The 22,434-nt window shown below is 38.2% G+C and overlaps 1 protein-coding gene across 2 annotated transcripts in view; it reads left to right on the top strand.

Moving 5' to 3' along the window:
• The window catches only part of ddr1 (discoidin domain receptor tyrosine kinase 1), a 164,484-nt gene that overhangs the window by 50,405 nt on the left and 91,645 nt on the right, over positions 1–22,434 (top strand). For both annotated transcript variants that reach the window (XM_057833558.1, XM_057833557.1), the window contains exons 2-3: positions 7,377–7,549; positions 16,307–16,412. In XM_057833558.1, coding sequence (XP_057689541.1) covers positions 7,435–7,549; positions 16,307–16,412 — 221 coding nt within the window. In that variant the 5' untranslated portion in view covers positions 7,377–7,434. The remainder of the gene's footprint in view (positions 1–7,376; positions 7,550–16,306; positions 16,413–22,434) is intronic.

Below are 22,434 nucleotides of genomic sequence, written 5' to 3'. Positions count from 1 at the left end.
TTCAAACTTGAGTCTTGAAAAAGAGGGGGTCGTCTTATAATCAGGGCTGTCTTATATTCGGGCCAATACAGTAGTTGGAAATTCGTGTGGACCAACCATGATTCAACCTTGATCCTAGCCATCAGGTGAGTGAAGCACAATTGACCCATAGTGAAATAACATCAGGTAAAACCAGATGAACCTGTTTGTTTTTACAGTGGAAAGACCCCACTATGTCTTTCCTTGGTGATAATAAAACATACCACCACCCGCACTCTCCACTTCTGTTTGGAGTTCATGACGAACTAATCTTTAGTTCCAAATTGGAGCCACGCCAAGATGCACCTGCCAAGGCTGGCGCCCCTCTTTTAATCATCTATTCTTAATGAAGGAATGATGCAAACAACTAGCAATAAAAGGCTCTTACGCTCATTTTTTTGCATTTGCCGGCAGTAAGAGCAGCTGCTCACATGTGCATTCATTAGAGCAGCTCTTGGATTAGCCAGGACAAAACGTCAGAGCACAGCGGTCCTTTCTCCTGACAGCCTGAACACGAAGCACAGCTGTTCAGCCCCACTTGACTTTTCCAACAAAACAGTCTCGGATGGCCTCAGACACTTTTGTTCCTGCTCGCCAAAACATTTGTCTGGCAGTTTTTTCCCCCCTCATTTTACTCCATGTGTATGATATTGTGCTGCGATACTTTGGGAAAAACATAGCCCTCAGCAGTGTTTATTGGTGGCAAATGACACCTGATCGGCGGAGATTCTCAGCTTTTACTGCCGCACGTTAAAGCCCACTTGAAACCAGACATATTCCAAAAACGGTATCTTCACGTTCTCACTGGGAACACACGCAGAGTGTACCTTTTGTAGGACTGACCCAGGACAGCTGCACTGACTCCGACTGCCTTTATGCCCTCTTACAGGCCCTTTGCACCCATGCATTCATTCTTTCCACTGCCCTAAGTTGGCAGCCACCAGGCAAATTTGGTAATGTTTCGATTGGTCCTGTCATAGCCATGCTTCCATTTTGTTGTTGCTTGATGACGATGTATTTAGTCTGTTGAATCCATTTGATGAAAACTGGCAAATAGGTTGAATTGTACATAATGTCCATCGCGCGCTAATTAATCAAGTTTATTGCCACTAGCAAAGCATACAATGCTTTTAGCATTTAGTATGTACCCGGTATAATATGTAGTCAAGTTAATTGTTTTTCATTTGATTGTATTTGTGCAACAAATACTTGTGTTCTGTACTCTGTGCCACATTCAACTCTTAATATCTGAACATTTAAATATGTAAACTAAAGTGCAATCACATTCGTAAATGAATGGCTTCTGGTTGGTTTATTTACATTTCAAAAATCTATTGTGATAAAACAACAAAATTGCAATAACTGCATTAACCATCAAAGTGAAGTCTAACTGTAACTGTAGTCTTGAAACAAATCTGAATAAGGAAAAACATTGCAATAAAGTAATGCAAACTGGTTAAACTTGAGAGCAGCTGAGATCTGTCATGACAGAACATTGCTTCGATGATATCTGGCGCCATCTAGCGTCGTGAATGGGTATAATGTCTAGACCGCGAATATAAGACGACCCCCACTTTTCAGTCTTATTTCAATGCGAAAAACACAGTCTTACATTCGGGCCAATATGGTGGTTGTCGATTAATTGTGGCAGCCCAAGTGACATATGATTGCTGCTCGTTATTGGTTGAGCAGATTGAGTCACTGGGCTGTTTGAGGATAGTGTGTAAATACATTCCGTTATTAGAGGTGGGAATCTTGGGGCACCTCACGATTCGATGACAATTCAGAGGGTACGATTCGATTATAATCACCACTATTGATTCAAAACCTGCCCGCCCACAGGTACTGGCTGCTTTTAATGTTTCGTACATTAGTTACAAAAATAGTATAAAAATCCTCTCAGGCTTAATTAAACTACTATTTTAGTATCAAATTAACAGTTAAAACAGTAAATAAAATACTGTATCAGTAGCTTTGAACTACATTCAATTAATTTAATGTTGTGAATCAACCGGTAAATTTGTTAAAATTGCTCCCGTTATTCCATAATGTCCCTTCTGTCTTCTTTCGACATGTGAAAGTTTTAAAACGGTTTCATCATTTAAAGATGGATTCAAGTCAAGATTTTGCCGATTTAGGGGTATTTTAGATTAAAACTTGATTACTGTAGGTTCGCTCCAACAGAGCCTTCCTGATAAGTCTACTGCTTTAAGATGGCGGCTGTTTACTAACGCCGGCAGGTCTGTCATTTCGCATCTAGTTCTCCATACATGTGCTAACGCAGCTGAGTCTGCCATTTCGCATCAATTTCTATATACGTACATGTGATATCTACAGTAGCATTATGTAGGCGTAGTTTGTTGCAAAGTGGGTGAAGTTTGTAGCAACTGGGGGTTGTTTGTAGTGGCTCTATTTTAGTTCCGCTTTACTGAGCATATTTAAATAATCAGCATATGGATGTTTGTGAATCGTTCTCGAATCTTCAGCTGCCGAATCGCGAATAACCTAAGAATCGAAAATTTCACACACCTTTAGCTGTTATAGGTCTACTCTATAGAGTGCTGTTGTTATGACTAACCTACTAATAATTAAGAGTGTAGCGATTAAGGATGTCTTAATCATATATTTTTGCACCTGAGTCAGAGGCACCTGATTTGAGGGTCAATGATACAAAGTCCAAATACTTCAAAATGTATAATATTTTCTTACTGCAGACATTATCACTTTTGCATAACACTGTCATACCGTTAATGTCCCGCCACAACTACTAGAACATTCTCCTACTGGGAATCTTGTGAAATTGCTGATTCACACCCTTAGTGATAATGTAGTCATTATAAGAAACAGACATTTCTTATTGAGATGTAGCTCATCAGCAGCCAATCACAGACAACAACACACAAGCCAATACACACACAAAAAACACATTCACGCTTAAGGATCATTTGGATTCTTCACTGAGTTTAGGAATGTGGAGGAGGCCAGAGTATGAGATTCGACCTTCAGAACTCTTGAGACAAACATGCTAACCACTTTCCACCATGCTGCTAAATCACCTCCCAAGTTTCTCCAGATATTTTTGGTCGTGTCTTCCCCAGCACAAATCATCTTAGACACAAATGCTAATCCCTTTGATTTAAGAAGGTTTTTAAAAATTAAAAATCAGAATCTTGTGGTGAATGTTTAACAGTAAATCACGGAGGTGTGGCTAAAGTCTGTTTTTGCGCGTTCTCCATCGACGCCACCTTCTCCGGCCACTACAGCTGTGCGTCAGCTGTCAGCCGGCTCGGTCTACTCCAGGAGACGAAGTTGAACCCTCGGAGGCTCCGCCAGGGAAGAAAGACTGGCCTCTCTTGCACTCCCAGCTGTCGTTTCCACTTCAGACTTCCACTTATCGTCTTTCCCCTCCCCTCGCGACACAACTGGACTTCTTCCTCGCACATGTTTCACAGAGAAAATATGCGAGCTGTCAGCTGTCATGTCAGTTTGGCAAAGTTGTATTGATATTGTCTGACGAAAAGCAGTGAGGCTAAACGGTGTTGTTGGAACGTTTTATGCTTCTTTAGGCTTGTTAAAGTCACAGAATTTCAAACGTTAGATGGTCCATTCAGTAAAGATGAATAACTTGTTTTTTAATCCCTCGAAATGTAATTTGCGTAGTCATATAAAAACCCCTCGCTTGTCCAATTAAATGAAAACAAGTTTGATATTAGCAATTTGGAAAAAACGATTGACTTTTCAAGTCCCGAGGGGTAAAGAGCCGACTGAGAGTGACTTTTGTGCTAATAGTACCGCCCTTGGTAACCGTTGGTGTTCTTACCCAACGGCAGCAGAGCATCATTGTTACCTAGCAGGCGGCTGCCAATCGAGAGGAACAAATTAGTGCCTCAGAGTGGCTTTTGGCACTTTAGCTTTGTGTTTGCTAATCTCTGCAAACAAGATATTTTGGACCCAAGTAACTGCAGGGAAACTGACTTTCTAAGGAGAGAATGATCAAAAGACTGTGATTGCAGCCAAGTAGTCAAACGTTTTTTTCCTAGGTGAAAAGCAAACTCTAAAAACAGTATTTTAACAAAGCCATTTAAGTAGAAAGTTAACCACTATAGAGGTTGGGACGAAACTTGCCATCAGTAGCCACGTTTACATGCTGACTTTTATTCATACCGATTCAAATCATTCCGAATGGAAATTTCACATCAGCTGTTTACATGTCACTTCATCTATTCCGATCCAGCGTTTACATGTGACTGCCTTTATTCCGAAAGGACGTTTGACAACTGCCGTCTGACATGCGCAAATTAATCAAAACAAAGCGTCACGTTGCAAAACATGGAGATCGATCGTCAGATCAGCTGCTGTTTTAACTTTTCGAGTGGAAACAAAACTTCAGAATGATACGCCGTTCATTTAAAGAGTTGTGTGGGTGCGCTGTGCGTGTGCTTGGAAGCCATGTTGCAAGTGACGTTACTTACGTCACCAAGTGACGTCACCACGTCAGTACGGAGCATGCGCAGAAAGAACGCAACCAGACACCATTCCGCTTCCCTGTTTACATGATATAATTTTACTTCTAATCGGTTTGGGAAAAGGAATATTCCACCCCTGTGAATCGGAATGAAATTCCATTCGGTTTGGGCCTGTTCATTCCGAATGAGGTGTTTATATGGAACACATTTATTCGGTTTGAACAAATATTCCGAATGTAATTGGAATATTTGGCTCCATGTAAACGTGGCAAGTGTTGTTTTTGGCAGCCCTTTTAGACATTTGCCAGGGGTGGAATATTCCTTTTCCCAAACCGATTAGAAGTAAAATTATATCATGTAAACAGGGAAGCGGAATGGTGTCTGGTTGCGTTCTTTCTGCACATGTTCCGTACTGACGTGGTGACGTCACTTTGTGACGTAAGTAACGTCACTTGCAACATGGCTTCCAAGCACAGCGCACCTAATTGGAGTCCGGCGGAAAGATTATATTTAATTCAAACTTTAAAAGAATTGAATATAATTGCTCGCTTAGACGGGCGTAAAACGAGGAACAGTGAACTATTTAAAAAAGTTCACGAGAGGTTACACGAAGCCGGAATAGAACAGACCGGAGCGTTGACCAGATTAGAAACCGGTGGAAAACCGGCTACTACAAGGCAAAAGAGCAGAAGCGGATACGACCCCACAAACACAACAAGTGGGTTAAAGTTAAAACAGCAGCACTCCGACGATCGATCTCCATGTTTTGCAGCGTGACGCTTTGTTTTGATTAATCTGCGCATGTCAGACGGCAGTTGTCAAACGTCCTTTCGGAATAAAGGCAGTCACATGTAAACGCTGGATCGGAATAGATGAAGTGACATGTAAACAGCTGATCTGAAATTTCCATTCGGAATGATTTGAATCGGTATGAATAAAAGTCAGCATGTAAACATGGCTATTGTCTTTTGGATGTAAATGCTTATTAGTCTTAGTCATATTTTAGTAAGTTTAAAATGTGTCCTCGTCTTGCTATTGTTGACGAAAACTAATTTTGTCTAGTTTTAGTCGCCTTATACTCAAAATGTTTTCGTCTCTAAAATTCATCAGTTTTAGTCCTAAAATAAATACAGGTTTCCAACAATTTCGAGTTGAACATTAACACGCAAGCACATATAGTGGTGTCCACAAGGCCAACTTCCTGGTGATGATACACTTTAAGCAGCAAAACAGTACATTACTTTCACTAGCCTAATGCTAACGCGAATGCATTGCTAAGGCTACGAGTTACATTAAATGTATGAAGATCACTCGGCACAGAAGAGACTTTTAAAGGCTAAAACAACATTGCATATTCTCTCTGGCAAAGAAAACAAATCTTATTGTGTGTTGTGAAACAAGCAAGCCTGGAGAGGAAAGGACACTGGTGAGTTGGGGGGGGTGCAGCACATCACATGAGTGACGCAACCAGACACTGGTACAATGCAGGCTAACTACATATAAATGTCACACATTGTGAAAATGTGACGGAAACTTTGGCGCATTTTCGTCTTGTTCTCTTCTCGTCAGACGAAAACTGGCATTTCTGTCGTGATGTTTTAACACTCCAAGACATGTTTTTAGCTTGTTATCATCTTGTCATTGTCATGAAAAAATTGTTAATCCTCGAAATATTTTCGTTATATTCATCGTTGACGAAAACACTGCTTACCATATTGTTTAAATTTTATTTTAATGTATTTGACTTTATAATTGCTATTCTGTGTATTAAATACAGTTAGGGTGTTTGTTTCATGCGAGAAATTTCAATGAGAAATGTTTCATGGAAAGTATGTTTTTTAGTAGCACTGGGCAATTTTAATTTCAAGAAGAGTTCTAAGATGGAAAAAAATGTGGATCGATCTGGGTGGTCAGCAGTGTCATTTTTAATCGACCATTTGCAGATGCAAACTGATTAGTTCGGTGGATTTTGAACAGTCCTTTAAAAAAAAAAAAAAAAAAAAAGAGTTCAATGTTGATTACTTTCAGTAGGTTTATTAATGTTTAGGTGAAGTAAGCCGTAAAGCTTAACACACTTAACAAAGACAATTACATATATTGTGCAGTAAAATAAAAATATTTCATTTTTTATGCTAATATACAATGGTAGATTCCATCATATAAAAAAAGCAACGATAAAGTTTTTCAAGCCAAAACGTTTTTGCAAGCAAATGTAAAACATCTTAAACCGGCTGAAGAATTGTCTCTTCAAAACAACAATGATGTTTTGAAATTTAACCAAACTGTAGGTTCAATTTAAAATCAAATTTATTTCTATAGCCCCTTACGAGCACCTGAAAGGTCCTCAAAGTGCTATACAACAACGACATAGTTCATTTTAAATAAAAGGCAGGAAAGTACTAAACAATGACATTAAGAAAAAAACAACAAGCCCCCCCCCCCCCCCCCCCCCCCCCAAAATGCAAATAAAACAATAAAACAGGAGAATTCCAAAAACATTAAAACCCTTAAGAAATAAAACCAGGCTGCCCTACTTTTGAGAAAAAGCGAGTTTAAAAAAGTGGGTCTTTAACCCTGATTTAAAAAGGCATAGGTTCGTAATGGGGCAGGCTATTCCACAACCTGGGATCAGCAACTGCGAAAGATCGGTCACTGTTTAAGTCTCGACCTCGGAATTTGCAAAAGAAGTCGGCCGGTAAAAAGGAGAGCCCTGCCAGATTTACGTAGGGTTAAAATCTCTGATAAATAAAAAGGAATCTGCCCATTAATAGAATTAAAAACAAACAGTAAAAGTTTGAAATCAAATCTAAAATGAATAGGAAGCGATCGTGGAGCGATGATATCAGTTCAACACATCCTGATCCTGATCGTTTCCCCTCTTTTTCTTAACAGGAATGCCTGTGATCAGCACTGTGTCTGCGGACAGGTAACCAGGAGCGTAGCTGCAGCCATGGCGAGGCTGGCTCGATGGCTTAGTCCTCCTTTCTCTGTGGTCATTGCCCTAGTTTTGATGTTCATCGTGCAGGCGTCTTCTGTGGAAGAGCATGAGTGGCACTTTGATGCAGGTAGGACAACATCATTACAGATTTTTCTTTTGCTATCGGCATTCATTCCTTAAAATTTACAGGAAATAGCTGCTGTATAGTATGCAATAGTTAATGTGATAATTCGTGACCTTTGGGGTATTTTTATAAATTATGCTGCAGATATTTTAGTAAACACTTGTAGAAATAAGATATATGGACACAAAAGTCGACTTTATTATACTACATCAACATTTGGCGAATCCAATCGAAGAGTGAGGTTATGTATTCAGTTCGACTTCGTTAGTTGTGTTCAAAATAACTCGAATGAATAAAGGGATTTATTATCCTACTAGCAAGATATGTTGGCAATACGAAACAGAAGTGCTGATTGAGGCTATGTCTACGCCTAGCAGGGTTTAAAAAAAAAACAAAAAAAAAACGAATGATCCTGCCCTAATACGTCTGGAAAAAATAATTACATCTACACCAGCGCGTTTGTAGAAAAAAAAACATTCGTTTTTGAGTACATTCATAACAATGCACGAAAAATAATTGTCCATAATACCTCCATCCTTCTCGTGTGTTGTTCAATATGAAGCACTGCAAGAGTTTCTACATTAATGAAAGCAAAAAGCACTTGTCTGATTATTAGATCTAAATGTAAACGATGTAAACATTAGTCTCGTGTATGATGTAGGAACAAAGTTTGTCACAGTCAGTGACGTTTCCACAATTAAATCTTCAATTATCAGTGTCCACATGATGGCGCCACAAATGCAGAATTCGCACATCTTCACTTTGGATGGAGTTTATAAGAACCTTCGTTTTCAATGCCCAAAATGTACGTCTGCCTGTGGATGATAGGCCAAACCATAGAAAAAGTTCTTCTTTTTGCAAAATACCCTGCTACGTGTAGACATGGGCTAGATTTTGGGGGTATGAGGTCAAAGTTCACAGAGGTCAGAAAGGGAATTTCGCGATAACATGATAACGTATTAGCCTATTTAACTGAAACCTCCAGGGCAGGTGATATAAGAGAAAGTGTCATAGGTCACAGAGGTGAGAAATGTGATGATGCTTTGAATTTGGCTGCTTAGGTGGAAGTTTGCTCTGAGTGCTCATCTAGTTTTTGTTGTATGTTTTTCATCTATTTTTTTTTTCTCTATACTTGTAGGTCAAAACATCTCTTCGCGTTAAAATGAAAGACTTACTGTGCTGAAAAATATAATATACATCAACAATTAAGTCAATCGGGCTCAAGGATGTACTTTTACATCTTTTATCTTTTTGCACAGGGAGCAATGTAGGAATGACTAATGCTGTTGCACTGCATGGTTATAATAGTTTTGGATTTTTCTTTGTAAATTCATTTAGTTTATATATTTTTTTTTTTTCTCTAATTCAGTTTGTTTTCATCTGGGTTTTTTTTCTTGAAATTAATATATTTACTTACCTGTATTTGCTTTTGTACTTTGTGTTAAAAATACATAATAATAATACTCAACAAAAAGTTTTTTTTTAATGTGCAAAACGTGTTCAAAATCCTGCCTCCCAAGGATAAAATAATTGAATAAAATGTTTATTTCTCAATTTTTTTTTAGCACACAATAGTTTCAAGTATATATTTTTTTCCTTTTAATGATAGTTTTCCTTTATTAGTATTTTTAATTGTCGTTTTATTCCGTTTTGTTTATGAAAATGACCTTGCTGTACCGTGAAGTTGAAAGTTTGTAGACAAGGTTGACTCACTGGCTTCTTATTATAAACAACAAAGATATACTTTCCTTCCAAAATTCTCCTCACATTGTAAAATCAGTGATTTCCATTCCTGTTGTGTTATCAACAGGCGATGCAGCGTGTTCCCTCCCTGTCTGCCAGTCAGTCAAGTGTAACAGGAGAGTGAAACGGTTACCTCTCTGCTTCTCAGGATTGCTAATGCACAGCCACATTATCAAGTGTCAGTCAAAATATCTTGGGAAGGAGGTGGTGTGGGGAGGATGGGCAACCAGGTGTAACCTGAGCGCTAGGTTTAATATCTGACTGCAGCAGCAGACACGACCTGCAGCATTAACAGGGCTTTTGTGTTCATATTGGAAATGACAACAATAGTTTCACGGCTTGTTTGTTCCTTATTTGGAAAGTATACTGGAAGACACAGGGGTCAAACTCATGGACGAAGGGGACAGATTTTTAAATGGAAGGCATGAAAAATTAAATTTATTTGCCCTTCCATCTTTCATTAAATAACTGTAAATAAAATTTAAATAAAAATTTGAACGATTATTTGCTTTTAAAAGGCTCAAAAAGAGGATTCTGACCATTTCTAGATCAGAAATATCTGTAAACAAAGAATAGTTGTCAATTCATTTGATCATTGATTAGTTACTTAGCCAATTAATCACGGCAGCCCTCGTTGACAGATGTAATGGCCCTCTGAAAGAAACCATTACTAAGATGTGGCTCATTAGTTTGAGACTCCTGCTATATATATGATATTAAGACATACAGTATGTTAGCGAGCACAGCAAAGTGAGTCACATTGACCCATATTTCAAAATAAGGTGTTTTGATTAGTCAAAATGAATACCATTCCAGCCTCCCAAAACACTTCATCCATTCACATGTTGTTACAATTTTTCCATCAGTGGGAAATTTCTATTTGAAGTTGGGTTATCAATGCGGATTTGGGTACGAAATTAGCTAAAGGGAATCTTAGGCCATGTCTACACGTAGCAGGGTATTTGGCAAAAAGAATAAATTTTTCTACGGTTTGGCCGATCATCCACTCGCACTCGCACATTTAAACGATAAGAGTTCTTAAAAAGTGCTCCTAAAGTGAAGATGTGCGAATTCTGCGTTTGTGGCGCCATCATGTGGACACTGATAACCAAAGTTTTGACTGTGGAAACGTCACTGACTGCGACAAACTTTGACCCTACGTCACACATGAGACCAATGTTTACATTTGGAGTAAATTAGATATTGACATATTGAAAAACACATACGAAGGATGGGGGTTTTGTGACCAATTATTTTTTGCGCATTGTTATGAATGTATTTAAAAATAAATGGGGTTGGCTGTGGAAGCTTTTTGTTTTGTTCTACAAACGTGCTGGTGTGGACATAATTATTTTTTTCCTACGTATTAGTGCGGGATCCTTGATTTGGAAGAAAAAAACCCTGCTACAGTAAGTGTAGACATGGCTTTATACTAATACCCGTGAAATAGGTATTCTCCTTATAGATATTTAGGAAAAGGGTAAGGACGTTTTAAGATTGTTTCTTTTGTCTTGGTGGATTAGAGTTTAAAAAATTTGATTTTTGAAAACATTTACATTTTATTATCATGGAACTTTAAATCCATTTAAACAGTGGTTGATGAAGTACTTTTTGTGCTTAAGTAAAAGTACAGATACAGGTGCAAAAAATTACTTAAGCAAAAGTAAGAAAAAAAATACTCGAGTAAAAGTACAAAAGTACTTGCTTAAAATTCAAGTATTTTCTCCCGATGCAAAAAGGTAATATACAGTGATACCTCAGCTCACGAACATAATTGGTTCCCAGAAAGTGTGTGTAAGGCGAAAAGTTCGTCTTCCGAACATTTATTTCCCATAAGAAACCATTAAAATGAGAATAATCCGTTCCCAGGTCCCCATAAAACATAATTTTCTACTAAATCAGCCTTAAAACTACACAAAAATATACCTTATTTTCTTTAATGTCTTCTCAGGCTTAACACTGGCCTGTGGTGGGATCTTTTTCGGTCCCATAATAGCAAAAGTACACTTAATATGGTCCAAAATGTCTATCAAACACAAACCACGTCCGCACTCAACGAAAGGGAGGGGACGAACTGGGACGCCGTGAGCATGCGTCAGCTTCTCGTGGCGCTGTTCGACCGCGTGGTTTGGTTCGTCCGCCGAAAACTAGTTCGTCAGCAGAGACTATATGCTCGCGAATTTAATGTTCTTGAGGCGAAAAGTTCGTGAGCTTAAGCGTTCGTGAGCTGAGGTATCACTGTACATACCGTACATATATATGGCAGAAAACGAGTTCCATTGAAGTTGAAGTTCCGCTCTGAGACCCCCAATTTGGCCAAATTTCAAAATTACCAATATGCATGTGTGATACATCATTGGAAAGGTTAAAATCTCAATTTTCTGGGGGAAAAAAATTTTGAACAGGAGGGCATTTAAAAAAAAAAAAAATTTAAACGGCAAAACCCTAACTGGAGTCGAGAGCACACGAGAGCGGAATTAAAGACGCCATGATTTTAACGAAATATAATGGCGTACTTACCTCTTTTCGATCCAAAAACTCCAGGTAGCATGGATCATCGAGTGTCAAGACACGGATGTGAATGGCCACAGCCGGATTTTTGGGGGGTTTTATGGGTGAAACATGGTAAAATAACAAGGGTCGCGATGCAGAAATCGCAGACATCAAGGAGTGGTCAAGATGTTCTTTTTTATATATTTACCCTTTTAAACGTTTTTCCCCCCCAATTTTTCTTTGTTTGGATCAATTATTTATCATCTAAGATATTGGGGAAAATGAGACAGTAACAAAAAAATACAGTTAATCGATAGTTATGAGGTAGATATCCGTGACTTTTTTACAGACGCCATTTTTTTCATTGTGACGTAATTTGTTCAAAAGATTAAAATATGCGAGTGAATCATTTTTTAAAGTCATTTTTTTAAATGAAATATTAGACATTAATTAATGATTATAAGCTAAAAATGACACATTTTGTTTAATAAATATAATTACTTACAACTTTTATGGCTGGGTTGAAACAAAAGTAGTTGCGCAAAGTCTGTAAACGGGGGTTTCCAGGGTAAAAGGGACAAATTTAAAATAGTTTGGGGGCTTAATGCACCATGAAAATGCTATGGCAGCATATAGACATATTGTTCTATCAAACACAACAGTTCTTTTGGCTTAAAATACAGCAGTTTATTTTAAAGAGAAATTCAAGAGCAGAAACTGCTTTTTCAGTCTTGTCTGTGTTTTCTGCCATATATATACTTTTTTTTTTTTTTTGTAATACACATACATAGAGATCTAAGTCAATATTCAAAGAAAGAACCAGAAAATTAATTGACTGCTCAGTTTTATTTAAAACTCTGCAGAAGGGAAAGAAAACAAGCACAGATTGCAAACAACGATCAGGTGCATACCGCCACTTACTGTACAGGAGTGTGCAGCACCTATCTGAAGGTGCACTGCTCTCACTGTTGGTTTTTAATTGGTCAATATGTTGTTTACCTGCCTAATCTTGCTTGTACTCGTGTTGCTGCCTCTAGTACTAGTACAGTATACTTCCACGGAGATTATCGATTGCGCAGGAGGCATGAAAACGGAACTATCAACTCACAAAAAAAAAAAAACACCAAACAAACAAAAATAATGTACAAAACAGGCGACAATTCGAAAAGTAGTGGCGTAAACTTAGTTACGTGGTATAAAATATAGTGAAGTAAAAGTAAAAAGTACCACTACACATTTGTACTCAAGTAAAATATACACTAAATGTACTTAAGTACAGTAACGAAGTACTTTTACTTTGTTACATTCCACCACTGTCGATAAAATAGGTATTTATGTTTAATGAGAAAATATCCATTCAAATCTTTTTAACTTGGAGAAACATTTTTGCCTTTTGTCTCAGTATCTGTGTGACTCATTCTTCAATGCCAGTTCAGATACATTAGTAATTGAGTAAAATATAGGCTGATGTTGATGGTCTTGTTCTGAGCTGAATATGTGAAATATGCATAGTGGAGCTGAAACTGTTGAATGGCAGCATGATGATTTAATGACGTGGGCACCTGTTTAATGGGTGTGGAGCCTGAATTTGTGCATACTACACCCTCATAGGCCTTTTAACGTTTGTCACTCGGGGGCCCCAAATTCCAATGGGGTGACTCAATGACAGCCCCTCCTTCCTGTTCTGTCAGTAACCTTCTCTCCTTTATCACCACCGACCCTCCCCTCAGAGCAGGCGGCCCGCTGGTTTGTGTAATCCCACTTTATCTGGATCGTTTGATAATGTCTGCCGCTGGAACGGAGGTGACGCAGACACCCAAGAGCGCTTGCTTGTCTTCCAATCGCCGGCGCCCCGCTTTCTGTCGCTCCTTTTGTTCCCGGTGCTGCAAATCCCCCCCAGCAGGGCTCACTGTAACAGGAGCCGTGACGGGTCGCACAAAAAGTGGAATGTCAAGGGTGTCTTCTTGGCAAGGAAGAGGCACCTTTGCAATCCAGTGATTCCCAACAATTGAGATCTTTTAAGCTATGCTTCAGAAAATTCCGGAAAAAAAGATTTCTTCTTCATTATAAATGTTCAGTTCATTATTGTTGAATAAATGTTCATGCTGGTTTGTAAACTCCCCTAGGTCACGTCTTCTTGATTTGGGGGTATTTACATTTCACTTCTGCTGTTTTCAGGTTACCTGCTATTGAATTTCAGGCATTTACCAGTAACTTCATTTTAATTTTGGGTCACCACCTTCTAATTTTGGGACAATTCCATGTTGCTCCCTGTTGAATTTCTCTCTCTTGATTTTTGGCAGTTGTTGTTTATTTTGGGACTTTTAGGGGTCCCTTCCTGTTGGAGTATTTCAAGGTCGTTTATTGTTACTTTTGAGCAGTGTTGTTTACGTCAACGATGACGACAAGGAAAATATTTTGTCAACGAACAATTTTTTCATGACGTCATGATGACGCACTGAGTCTTGGGAGACTAAAACATAACTGGATGGATGCCAGTTGTCGTCTAACAACATGAGAACGAGATGAAAATTCGCCATAGTTTCCGTCATAAATTCACAAAGTGTGATATTTTCTTATTGTATGTGTAGTTAGCACGCATTTAGCAGTGTTTGGTCGTGTCACTCATGTGATTTTGCATACATTTTGTGGTGTCCTGGTCAGTTTAATTAAATGCAAATAATGTGCTTTTTTCCTGCTGAGCACCCTTGGACGATAATTATTGGTCTGATAATTATCGGTCCGATAATAGGAATTATGACGTCAACCTGATAAATCCAATAACATTATTAATAGGACCGATATGTACTGTGATGGCTTTACAGTTTACACATTAGTATGGAAAATTAGTTGACCATTTGCGAGGCATTGCTGCCACCTGCTGGTCAGATTAATTCGCTGCATCTATTTTTTGTTACAGTAGTTTGGTTCATTCACTTGCACATTGTGGTGTCCAGTGGTAGCATTGACAATCGTGAATACTTTCTGTTATGTTTATGCCTCGGAAATATATGTAAGTATTTTATATTTACTATAACATATTGATGTGCAATATATGTTTACTTCTCTGGTGAAGGGTCATATGTACAGAACTTCATAAATTGTTGTGTTATAGAAGCCAGCCAATGCTTTAGTACCTCAAGCTAGTGTGCTATGCTATACATATAATAGTTGTGTGTATTGTGCAGTTTGTTGTATATTGAGTATTGAATATGTGTATTTTTGTGTTGTACTTTCACAATATTAAGACGAGTGTCTTCCCATAAAAGCAAGAAAAGACCAAGCCTTGTGGTTTATGGAAGTGCATTTATTCTTAGCTGGCTGTCGGGCAGTGCAGAGTTGAAACGCACTGTCTTGTTCATGTCATTATGAAAAATCTGGTGAGATCAAAGGCCAATCCACAACTACCGGTAGTTTTTTTATTTTATTTTTTAAACCTCCCAGGTGTTCAAAAACTCAGGTTATATATTTTTAAAATTATATATTTATCATCGGTTATCAATATCGGTATCGGCTTTGAGGAGCAGGAAGTTATTGATATTGGTTTCAAAAAATGGATATCGTGCACCCCTACTGCTGAGTGTGTATTATCATCATGAAAATGATGATATCCTTGATATCCTACTCTACAGTTATGTGCTCGTCTGTCCTGTTCATTCGAAATTGTTGGAAACAGATTGGAGTTTATAGACGACAACATTTTGAGAAATGTCGACTAAAACTAGACGAAGACGAACACATTTTGAAATGACTAAAATATGATTAAGACTAATAAGTATTTTCGTCCAAAACACTGAGACTAAGACGAAAATTAAAATTGCTGCCAAAAACAACACTGATTTTGAGTCACTTTCTGGTCATGTTGGGGCATTTTCAGGTCACTTCCTGTTTATTTTGGTTCACTTCTTGATCATTTTGAAACATTCCTCATAATTGATCATTTGCTTCCATCCCTCCCAGTTCAAACGGATTTGACGTCTATAGTCGTCAATGGCAGCCAGTGAGTTAAAAACCAGATAAACTGAAGTATTCATCTACATCTTAGAAATAGCCGAATTTCAATAGGTCACAGAATGCCGTTTTACCCAGTTCTGCGGTTGCTGACTGTACATAATCAAATTCAACTTTTTAAAGTTAATGGCACTTCAAGTTTATTACATTAACATAAACGACAAGCCAGGCGCCAACAAAATCTTTAGGTATGGTTTTAATTTGCAGTTTTTAAACAATCGATGACAGGAATAAGGGATGCCGATGCAGTAAAAGTCTGTTAGAGTGAAATATGTTTTCCCTTCACGATAAATAAAAGCAGGATGTAGGAATTACAAGCAAATTTACTGCAGAGTTTGGAATTCTCCTGTCATGCAATAGCTAAGTCCGGACGTTTTCCCGTGACCAAATGATGTTGGCCGAAGCTAGAAATGGAGATGGAGCTTTTCTCATACTTAAGATGAATGTCGATGGGAATGTGGCTCATGGCTTTTTTTTTTAATCTCTCCATCGCTTTTCCGTCTCTATCTTCAGCCGCTCAATGCCGCTATGCCCTGGGGATGGAGGATGGCAGCATCCTAGACTCTGACATCACCGCCTCCAGCGCCTGGTCAGACTCCACTGAGGCCAAACACGCGAGGTGAGTGAGTTGAACCGCTCAATCTTTCTTTTTCACTGCTTTGTATGTTTAAGCATTGACCATACTGTAGGCATACACATTTGAAATGAACAGGTGTCCTGAATAATAGGAACAAACTTAAGTCAGGGACAGAAAAAGTGAATTTTGAAGAAGTATTGGACAGGCATTAAGGCAAGGCAGGAGTGTCGTTTCAAGCAAAGAAATGAGTAGTTTGAATAGGAAAAAAAGACCAAGCACATTGGATGAAATGGGGGAAGGACAATAGTCAAGAAAAAGTTTGAACAGAGAGAAGCACTGTATTTTTGAACTATTAAGTCACACTTTTTTCTCTAGGCTAGCTTTAAGACTTAAACTCAGGTGCAACTTATTTACAGAATATGCTTGTTTTTCTTTCAAACTGACAAGATTGTTATGAAGTGTTGATTATTATGTGTTATTTTAATGCATCTATTAACAATACTAAAAAGTACAGTGTTACAAAAGGCACAGTCTTGAATACAATTTGAATAAATACAAAACTACAATGCAATTTAGTGCAGTGGCAAAGATGGGACATGTTTCTCCACATATCGACAGTAAGATGTTGTTTTTGTGCTTTCAACTGGATCGCCAGATGCGGCTAAAATATGTATATTTTTTATTCGTTTTGCGCAGATACCATTTTTTTATCCCCGATATCGATACTTGGCTGTGCAGTATCGCCCGATACCGACACCACTCCGTTTGAAATATACAGTATATATATATGCGTGGCGGAAAACACCCAGGTGACTTGGAGTTCCGATCCGAGACTCCCAATTTGGCCAAATTAAAAAAAAAAAAAAACCCTGCTAGGTGTAAACATGGCTTTATACTAATACCCGTAAATTGAGTATTCTCCTGTTAGATATTTAGGAAAAGAGTAAGGACATTTTAAGATTGTTTCTGTTGTCTTGGTGGATTAGAGTTTAAAAAATTAGATTTTTGAAAACATTTAATTTCAATTCAATTCAATTCAGTTTTATTTGTATAGCCCTATATCACAACAAAGTTGTCTCAAAGGGCTTTGCAGGGGTTTACATTTCATTATAATGGAACTTTAAATCCATTTAAACAGTGGTTGATGAAGTACTCACTTTTTGTACTTAAGTAAAAATACAGATACAGGTGCAAGAAATTACTTAAGTAAAAGTATGTAAAAAAAAAATACTCGAGTAAAAGTACAAAAGTACTTGCTTAAAGTTCAAGTATTTTCTCCCGATGCAAAAATGTATGGTAATATACGTTCATATATATGGCGGAAAACACTCGGATGACTTGAAGTTCTGCTTTGAGACCCCCAATTTGGCCAAATTGCAAAATTGTCCTACATGCATGTGTGATACATCATTGGAAAGCTTAAAATTTTAATTTTCTGGGTGAAGAAAATTTTTGATCAGGAAGGCAGGTGTTTTCAGCCATATATATAATATAAATATATAAGAGCTACATGCTTAGATGTGAAATCATTGCTATCATGGCTTTGTCAGGCTGATGCTTACATTTGTGAAACAGGAAAAAGACTAATACAAAGTGAATCCAGTACAACTTTTTATTGAATATGAGTGACAAATAATGATAATTGATCACAGCATCCTATCTCTCTATTAGCCTCCCTCTCTGTGCACCAGCAGCAACATAACAACTCCATCTTTATAGCAACTCACAAATGCAAGCAGCGTACGAGTGAGTCTCTCTCTCTGACACACACACAACTTAGCCACTTAGCGTACTTTGCTTACCTCTACAGCACTTTTGATTCGTCTCAAATTACTGCGGCATTTCTTTCAGTAAAGGACAATAAAAGTAAAGTAGACGAAGTTAACTGACCAGGATTTGTTGCTCCGGTGCAGCCCCCTTTCTCTTGGTAGCAGTTGCTGTTGTTGCAGCCTCAAACTATGTGTTCATTCATGTTTCGTCTTTAAATGTTTTATCAGGTTCGAGGTATTGAAACTGGCCGATTTAACTCCACTTCTCGAAACTTTTAGGCCGCAAATCTTGCATGTAGCCATTGTACTGAAATGAGTTTCGATGCTGAAATATTTCCAGACCACCAACATTTCTTTTCCTGCTTTGTTTTTCCTCCATATGAAAAAGCTGCCCCGACATTGGTTAAGAGTGGCTATTGGCCCACTCTCATTGGTCTGGAGCAGGTCAATAGCGATAGCTGCTTCGCATGAAAAGTGATCACGTGTCATCTCACAACAGAGTGTAGTGAGTGTCAGGAGATAGAAGGCTGCGTTCAAGTGATACCAGTAAATGGTATCGCCGCCCTATTTGTTGGTACTCGCCGATACCACCCTTTTAGTGCCGTCACGGCCCCCCCGCCGATACCGGTATCGGCGCAACATTACTTTTTATATTTTTGTGGCACTTTTTTAGCTTTGCACTGCTCATATTTTGCCTAATGGGACTCAGGTCCCACTTATTGTCCTCCAAAATATTACTTTTCCACTCAAGCGCAAGAGTCTACGCACAAAGTTTAATTACAGTGCGTTCAGTATGATGCACACAGCCTTGTGTGTTTGTTTTTTCTGAAGCTTAACATCCAAAATAAAGCAGCGTGCAGTGTTTCAGTTCATCAACAGGCGAGTCTGCTCAGCATCTCAAAATATTTTTATTTCAAACAATGAGAGGCCATCACGCAATGGTTTTTCCTTCCATCCTATAGCAATTTGTCTAAAGCTCATTGTGCCAAAAGATGACAAGGTGTGCATCTGTAATCACATATTATCAATTTATCTGCCTGGCAGCCAAGGCTATGATAGCAGATTAGACCCCGCACAGCTCTCTAATAACCATACATAGGAGCGATATGTTTAGCGTTCGTGGGCGTTAACGCGTTTGGCTGAGAGTCCGACCATGTGGAAATGATTATTTGCTGCCGCGCTCTCTAGGAGGCACGAGGGAAACGCCAAGTCGGACCGAGCGCTGGACAAACGGCAAAAGAAACAAGCGCGGAGGGATAGGCTGTAAAAGCTTGAGAGAAGTAATTTGAAAATGAGGTTTGAGTATGTTGGGAAGGGAGGGCTTGATGGATGCTGAGATGATTGTTGTAGCGCAGCATCAGTGCTACAAGAATAGCATAGTGGCATTTAGACAGGATTGTGAGTCTTTAGTGACTGAAACATTTTTGAGAGGGTGGGTCTTTGGTGTTGGCAGGAATATGAACACCTGGAGTAAATCCACATTAGCACAGGGACCATGCAGAAACATAGCTGTTCCAATGGAGGTTTTGACCTCAACCTCAAAGGCAGATTGCAAATCCGCAAGGACCGCTACAGTTGCGCATTTAGTTCTTGGCTTCACTGTGACTATGGTGGTAGACAAGGAGAGATCAATTTTTTTACCGAGGGTAAAAAATGTTTGCAGCAGATAGCATGATGCCACATAAATTAAAGGGACATACAACACCTAATATTGATGACCTACATGTAAAAGTCGGTAGCTCAAATTATTTACGTATGCAATTGCTGAATTTCTTAGATCTCAGATAATGGAGGGACTAAACTTTTAAACACAAAAGAGCGCAGCCACTTTGTGACGTTAGTTATACCCATGCACATATTAAATGATAGTCGAAGACGAGTGCTTGGGACAATAGGTATTACTGACATCACGAGGACGGGTGGGCCATCTGGGATACTTATATTTGAATGGCTTGAATAGTTTTAACTAGGAGTGAGAACCTCTTGGTACCTCACGATACTATACGATATAACGATGATCTGACGATATGGCGATACAACGGTTATCGATACATTGGTCAGGAAATCATTCTATGATATTCTACAAATGACTAATAAAAAGAAAAATACGTTTCTGCTGTGAATTGGAATGAGTTTATCACTAGTAGACGTCCAATCCATTTGAACTGGGAGGGTGGCCGCAAATGAACATTTAATCATTCGCTGCCATCCCTCCCACTTCACACGGATTGAACGTCTATGGCCGTCAGTGGCAGCCAATGCCAGGCAATGAGGTAATTTTGGGCCATTTAAGGTCATTTACCAGTTGATTTTCAGTTACTTCCTGTTGAATTTGGGGTATTTTATGAGTAACTTCCTGTTTATTTTGAGTTACATAACAGGAAGTGACCTGGGAATCACCCAAAGAAATAGTGACTCAAACTCAACAGCAAGTGACCTGTAAATGCCCTGAAAATCGGACAGCATGACTGTGAATGCTCTGGTTTCGAATGAACGAAGGTTTCTAGTCTAAATGGATTGGGCATCGAGCACCGACAATGCAGCCATAGAGATACTATTATGGTGGAATATTTTGTTAGCAACTTGTTGGTTCCTTTCTATTTATTTATTTATTTTTGACATTGACACCTTTTTAAAACGAAATCTCGATTCTTGGCAGAAGAGTATCGATAACCTTTGAGGATACAAGGTAACACGATACATCACCATTTTGATATTTTGTCACACCCCTAGTTTTAACAGTGATAAAATTGCTGCCACCATTTACAAAGGCCAATTCCTGGAAACTGGCTTTTTAAAACTTTTTTTCTCCTCACTATTACTACTCAATTTGTTAGTTTTTTTCCGCTGGGATGCGCATCACTGGGTTTTCTTTCCCTTAAAGGCACAGGTGTCAAACTGGTGGTCCCGATTTTGTGTGGCTTGCTAAAATAAATCGTGTGCATTGAGTTACTTTTTCACTCAAACATAATAAATATAAAATTTTTATAGCCCAAAAATCGGAGAATATTTACCCCCCCCAAAAAAACACAAAAAAAACAACATTTTTTTTAAAATTACCGCTCCTGCAATTTTTTTTAAATTAATAATTGTAAATAGATAAAAGATAATAAAAAAAAAATACAGTAAAAATACAATAAAATTATTACTCAGTGAAAAACCACGAAGTATGGTGAACTCCCCCCATTTTCAACATTTTCTTGTATGTATAATAACAATAATTTTACAAAAAACCCTATAAATCAGTGCTGTTATTTTCTTTTTAGCACCCCCCCAGGAAGACCTAAATGTTTCACGCCCCCCAACTCTCTGCCCCCACAGTAAATTGTATCATTTGCCTATAGTTATTATAAGTAGACCTCTGTATAGCATTGTGTCCTTTTTAATATTAAAGAAAAAATATATAGCTCAACTTAAAATAAAAAAAAACACATCCAAACTGGAAAAAAAAATCCCCTCGTTACATTTTTGACCATTTAATACTTAAAAAATAAAATTTATAAAACCAATAAATAATAATAAATTCAAATTGATTAGCAACATTAAATCATGTGGACAATATGCCAAACCATTTGACCCCAAAAAAACAAAAATTAATAGCACAAAAACAAAAGTGTCATTGGACAGAGGGACAGTTTTTATTTTTGCTGTTTTCCACTGGGCAACTTTGTATGCCACCTTATATGATGCTAACAGTTTGCTCTGGTATAATCATGTACACTAACACTGACAAAGCGGGACTATTGTTCCTTTATTTTTTGTATGTAGTATTACAGTATGTATTGTTATGGTCTTGGCTGAAAAAAAAATCAAGCGGCTTATCAATGTCATTGGGGTCTAATGTTTTTAAGTGACATCTTAAATAATTTGGCTTCCTTCTGTCCATTGCAAACATTTTTAGACACAGACTGGTCTTTCCTCGTCTCCCACTGTATTAAAAGCCAAAAGCCATATTTAAAAATAGTCAGTCATATTTCCTCATCTTAGCTCTTCATATTGTTACGCCCCGGTCTAGGGGTTTCAGGACGCAACATTGGGTGTGCTCCTCCCGTCAAACCCTCACCCAGAAAAGCCAGTGAAAACGAAAAAAAGTCAAGAGCAGTTTCTTTATTTGGCTCAGAGGGAGACAGTCGCCAAAATAACAAACAAAACAATCTATGAAAACCCTGTCTTCCCTAACAAAACTAAAAAGGTCAAATTAAAGACATTTCCTTTACCTACCTCCTTGCAACAAAAACAGGAGAAAACTGTGCAAAACAAAAAGGCATCTCCCTCCTACATTACTGCTCAACTAT

The sequence above is a fragment of the Corythoichthys intestinalis genome, chromosome 4 (genome assembly GCF_030265065.1).
Source record: "Corythoichthys intestinalis isolate RoL2023-P3 chromosome 4, ASM3026506v1, whole genome shotgun sequence".
Taxonomy (NCBI): domain Eukaryota; kingdom Metazoa; phylum Chordata; class Actinopteri; order Syngnathiformes; family Syngnathidae; genus Corythoichthys; species Corythoichthys intestinalis.
Note: the sequence above shows the minus strand (reverse complement) of the source record. Positions and strands in the feature narration are given on the sequence as shown.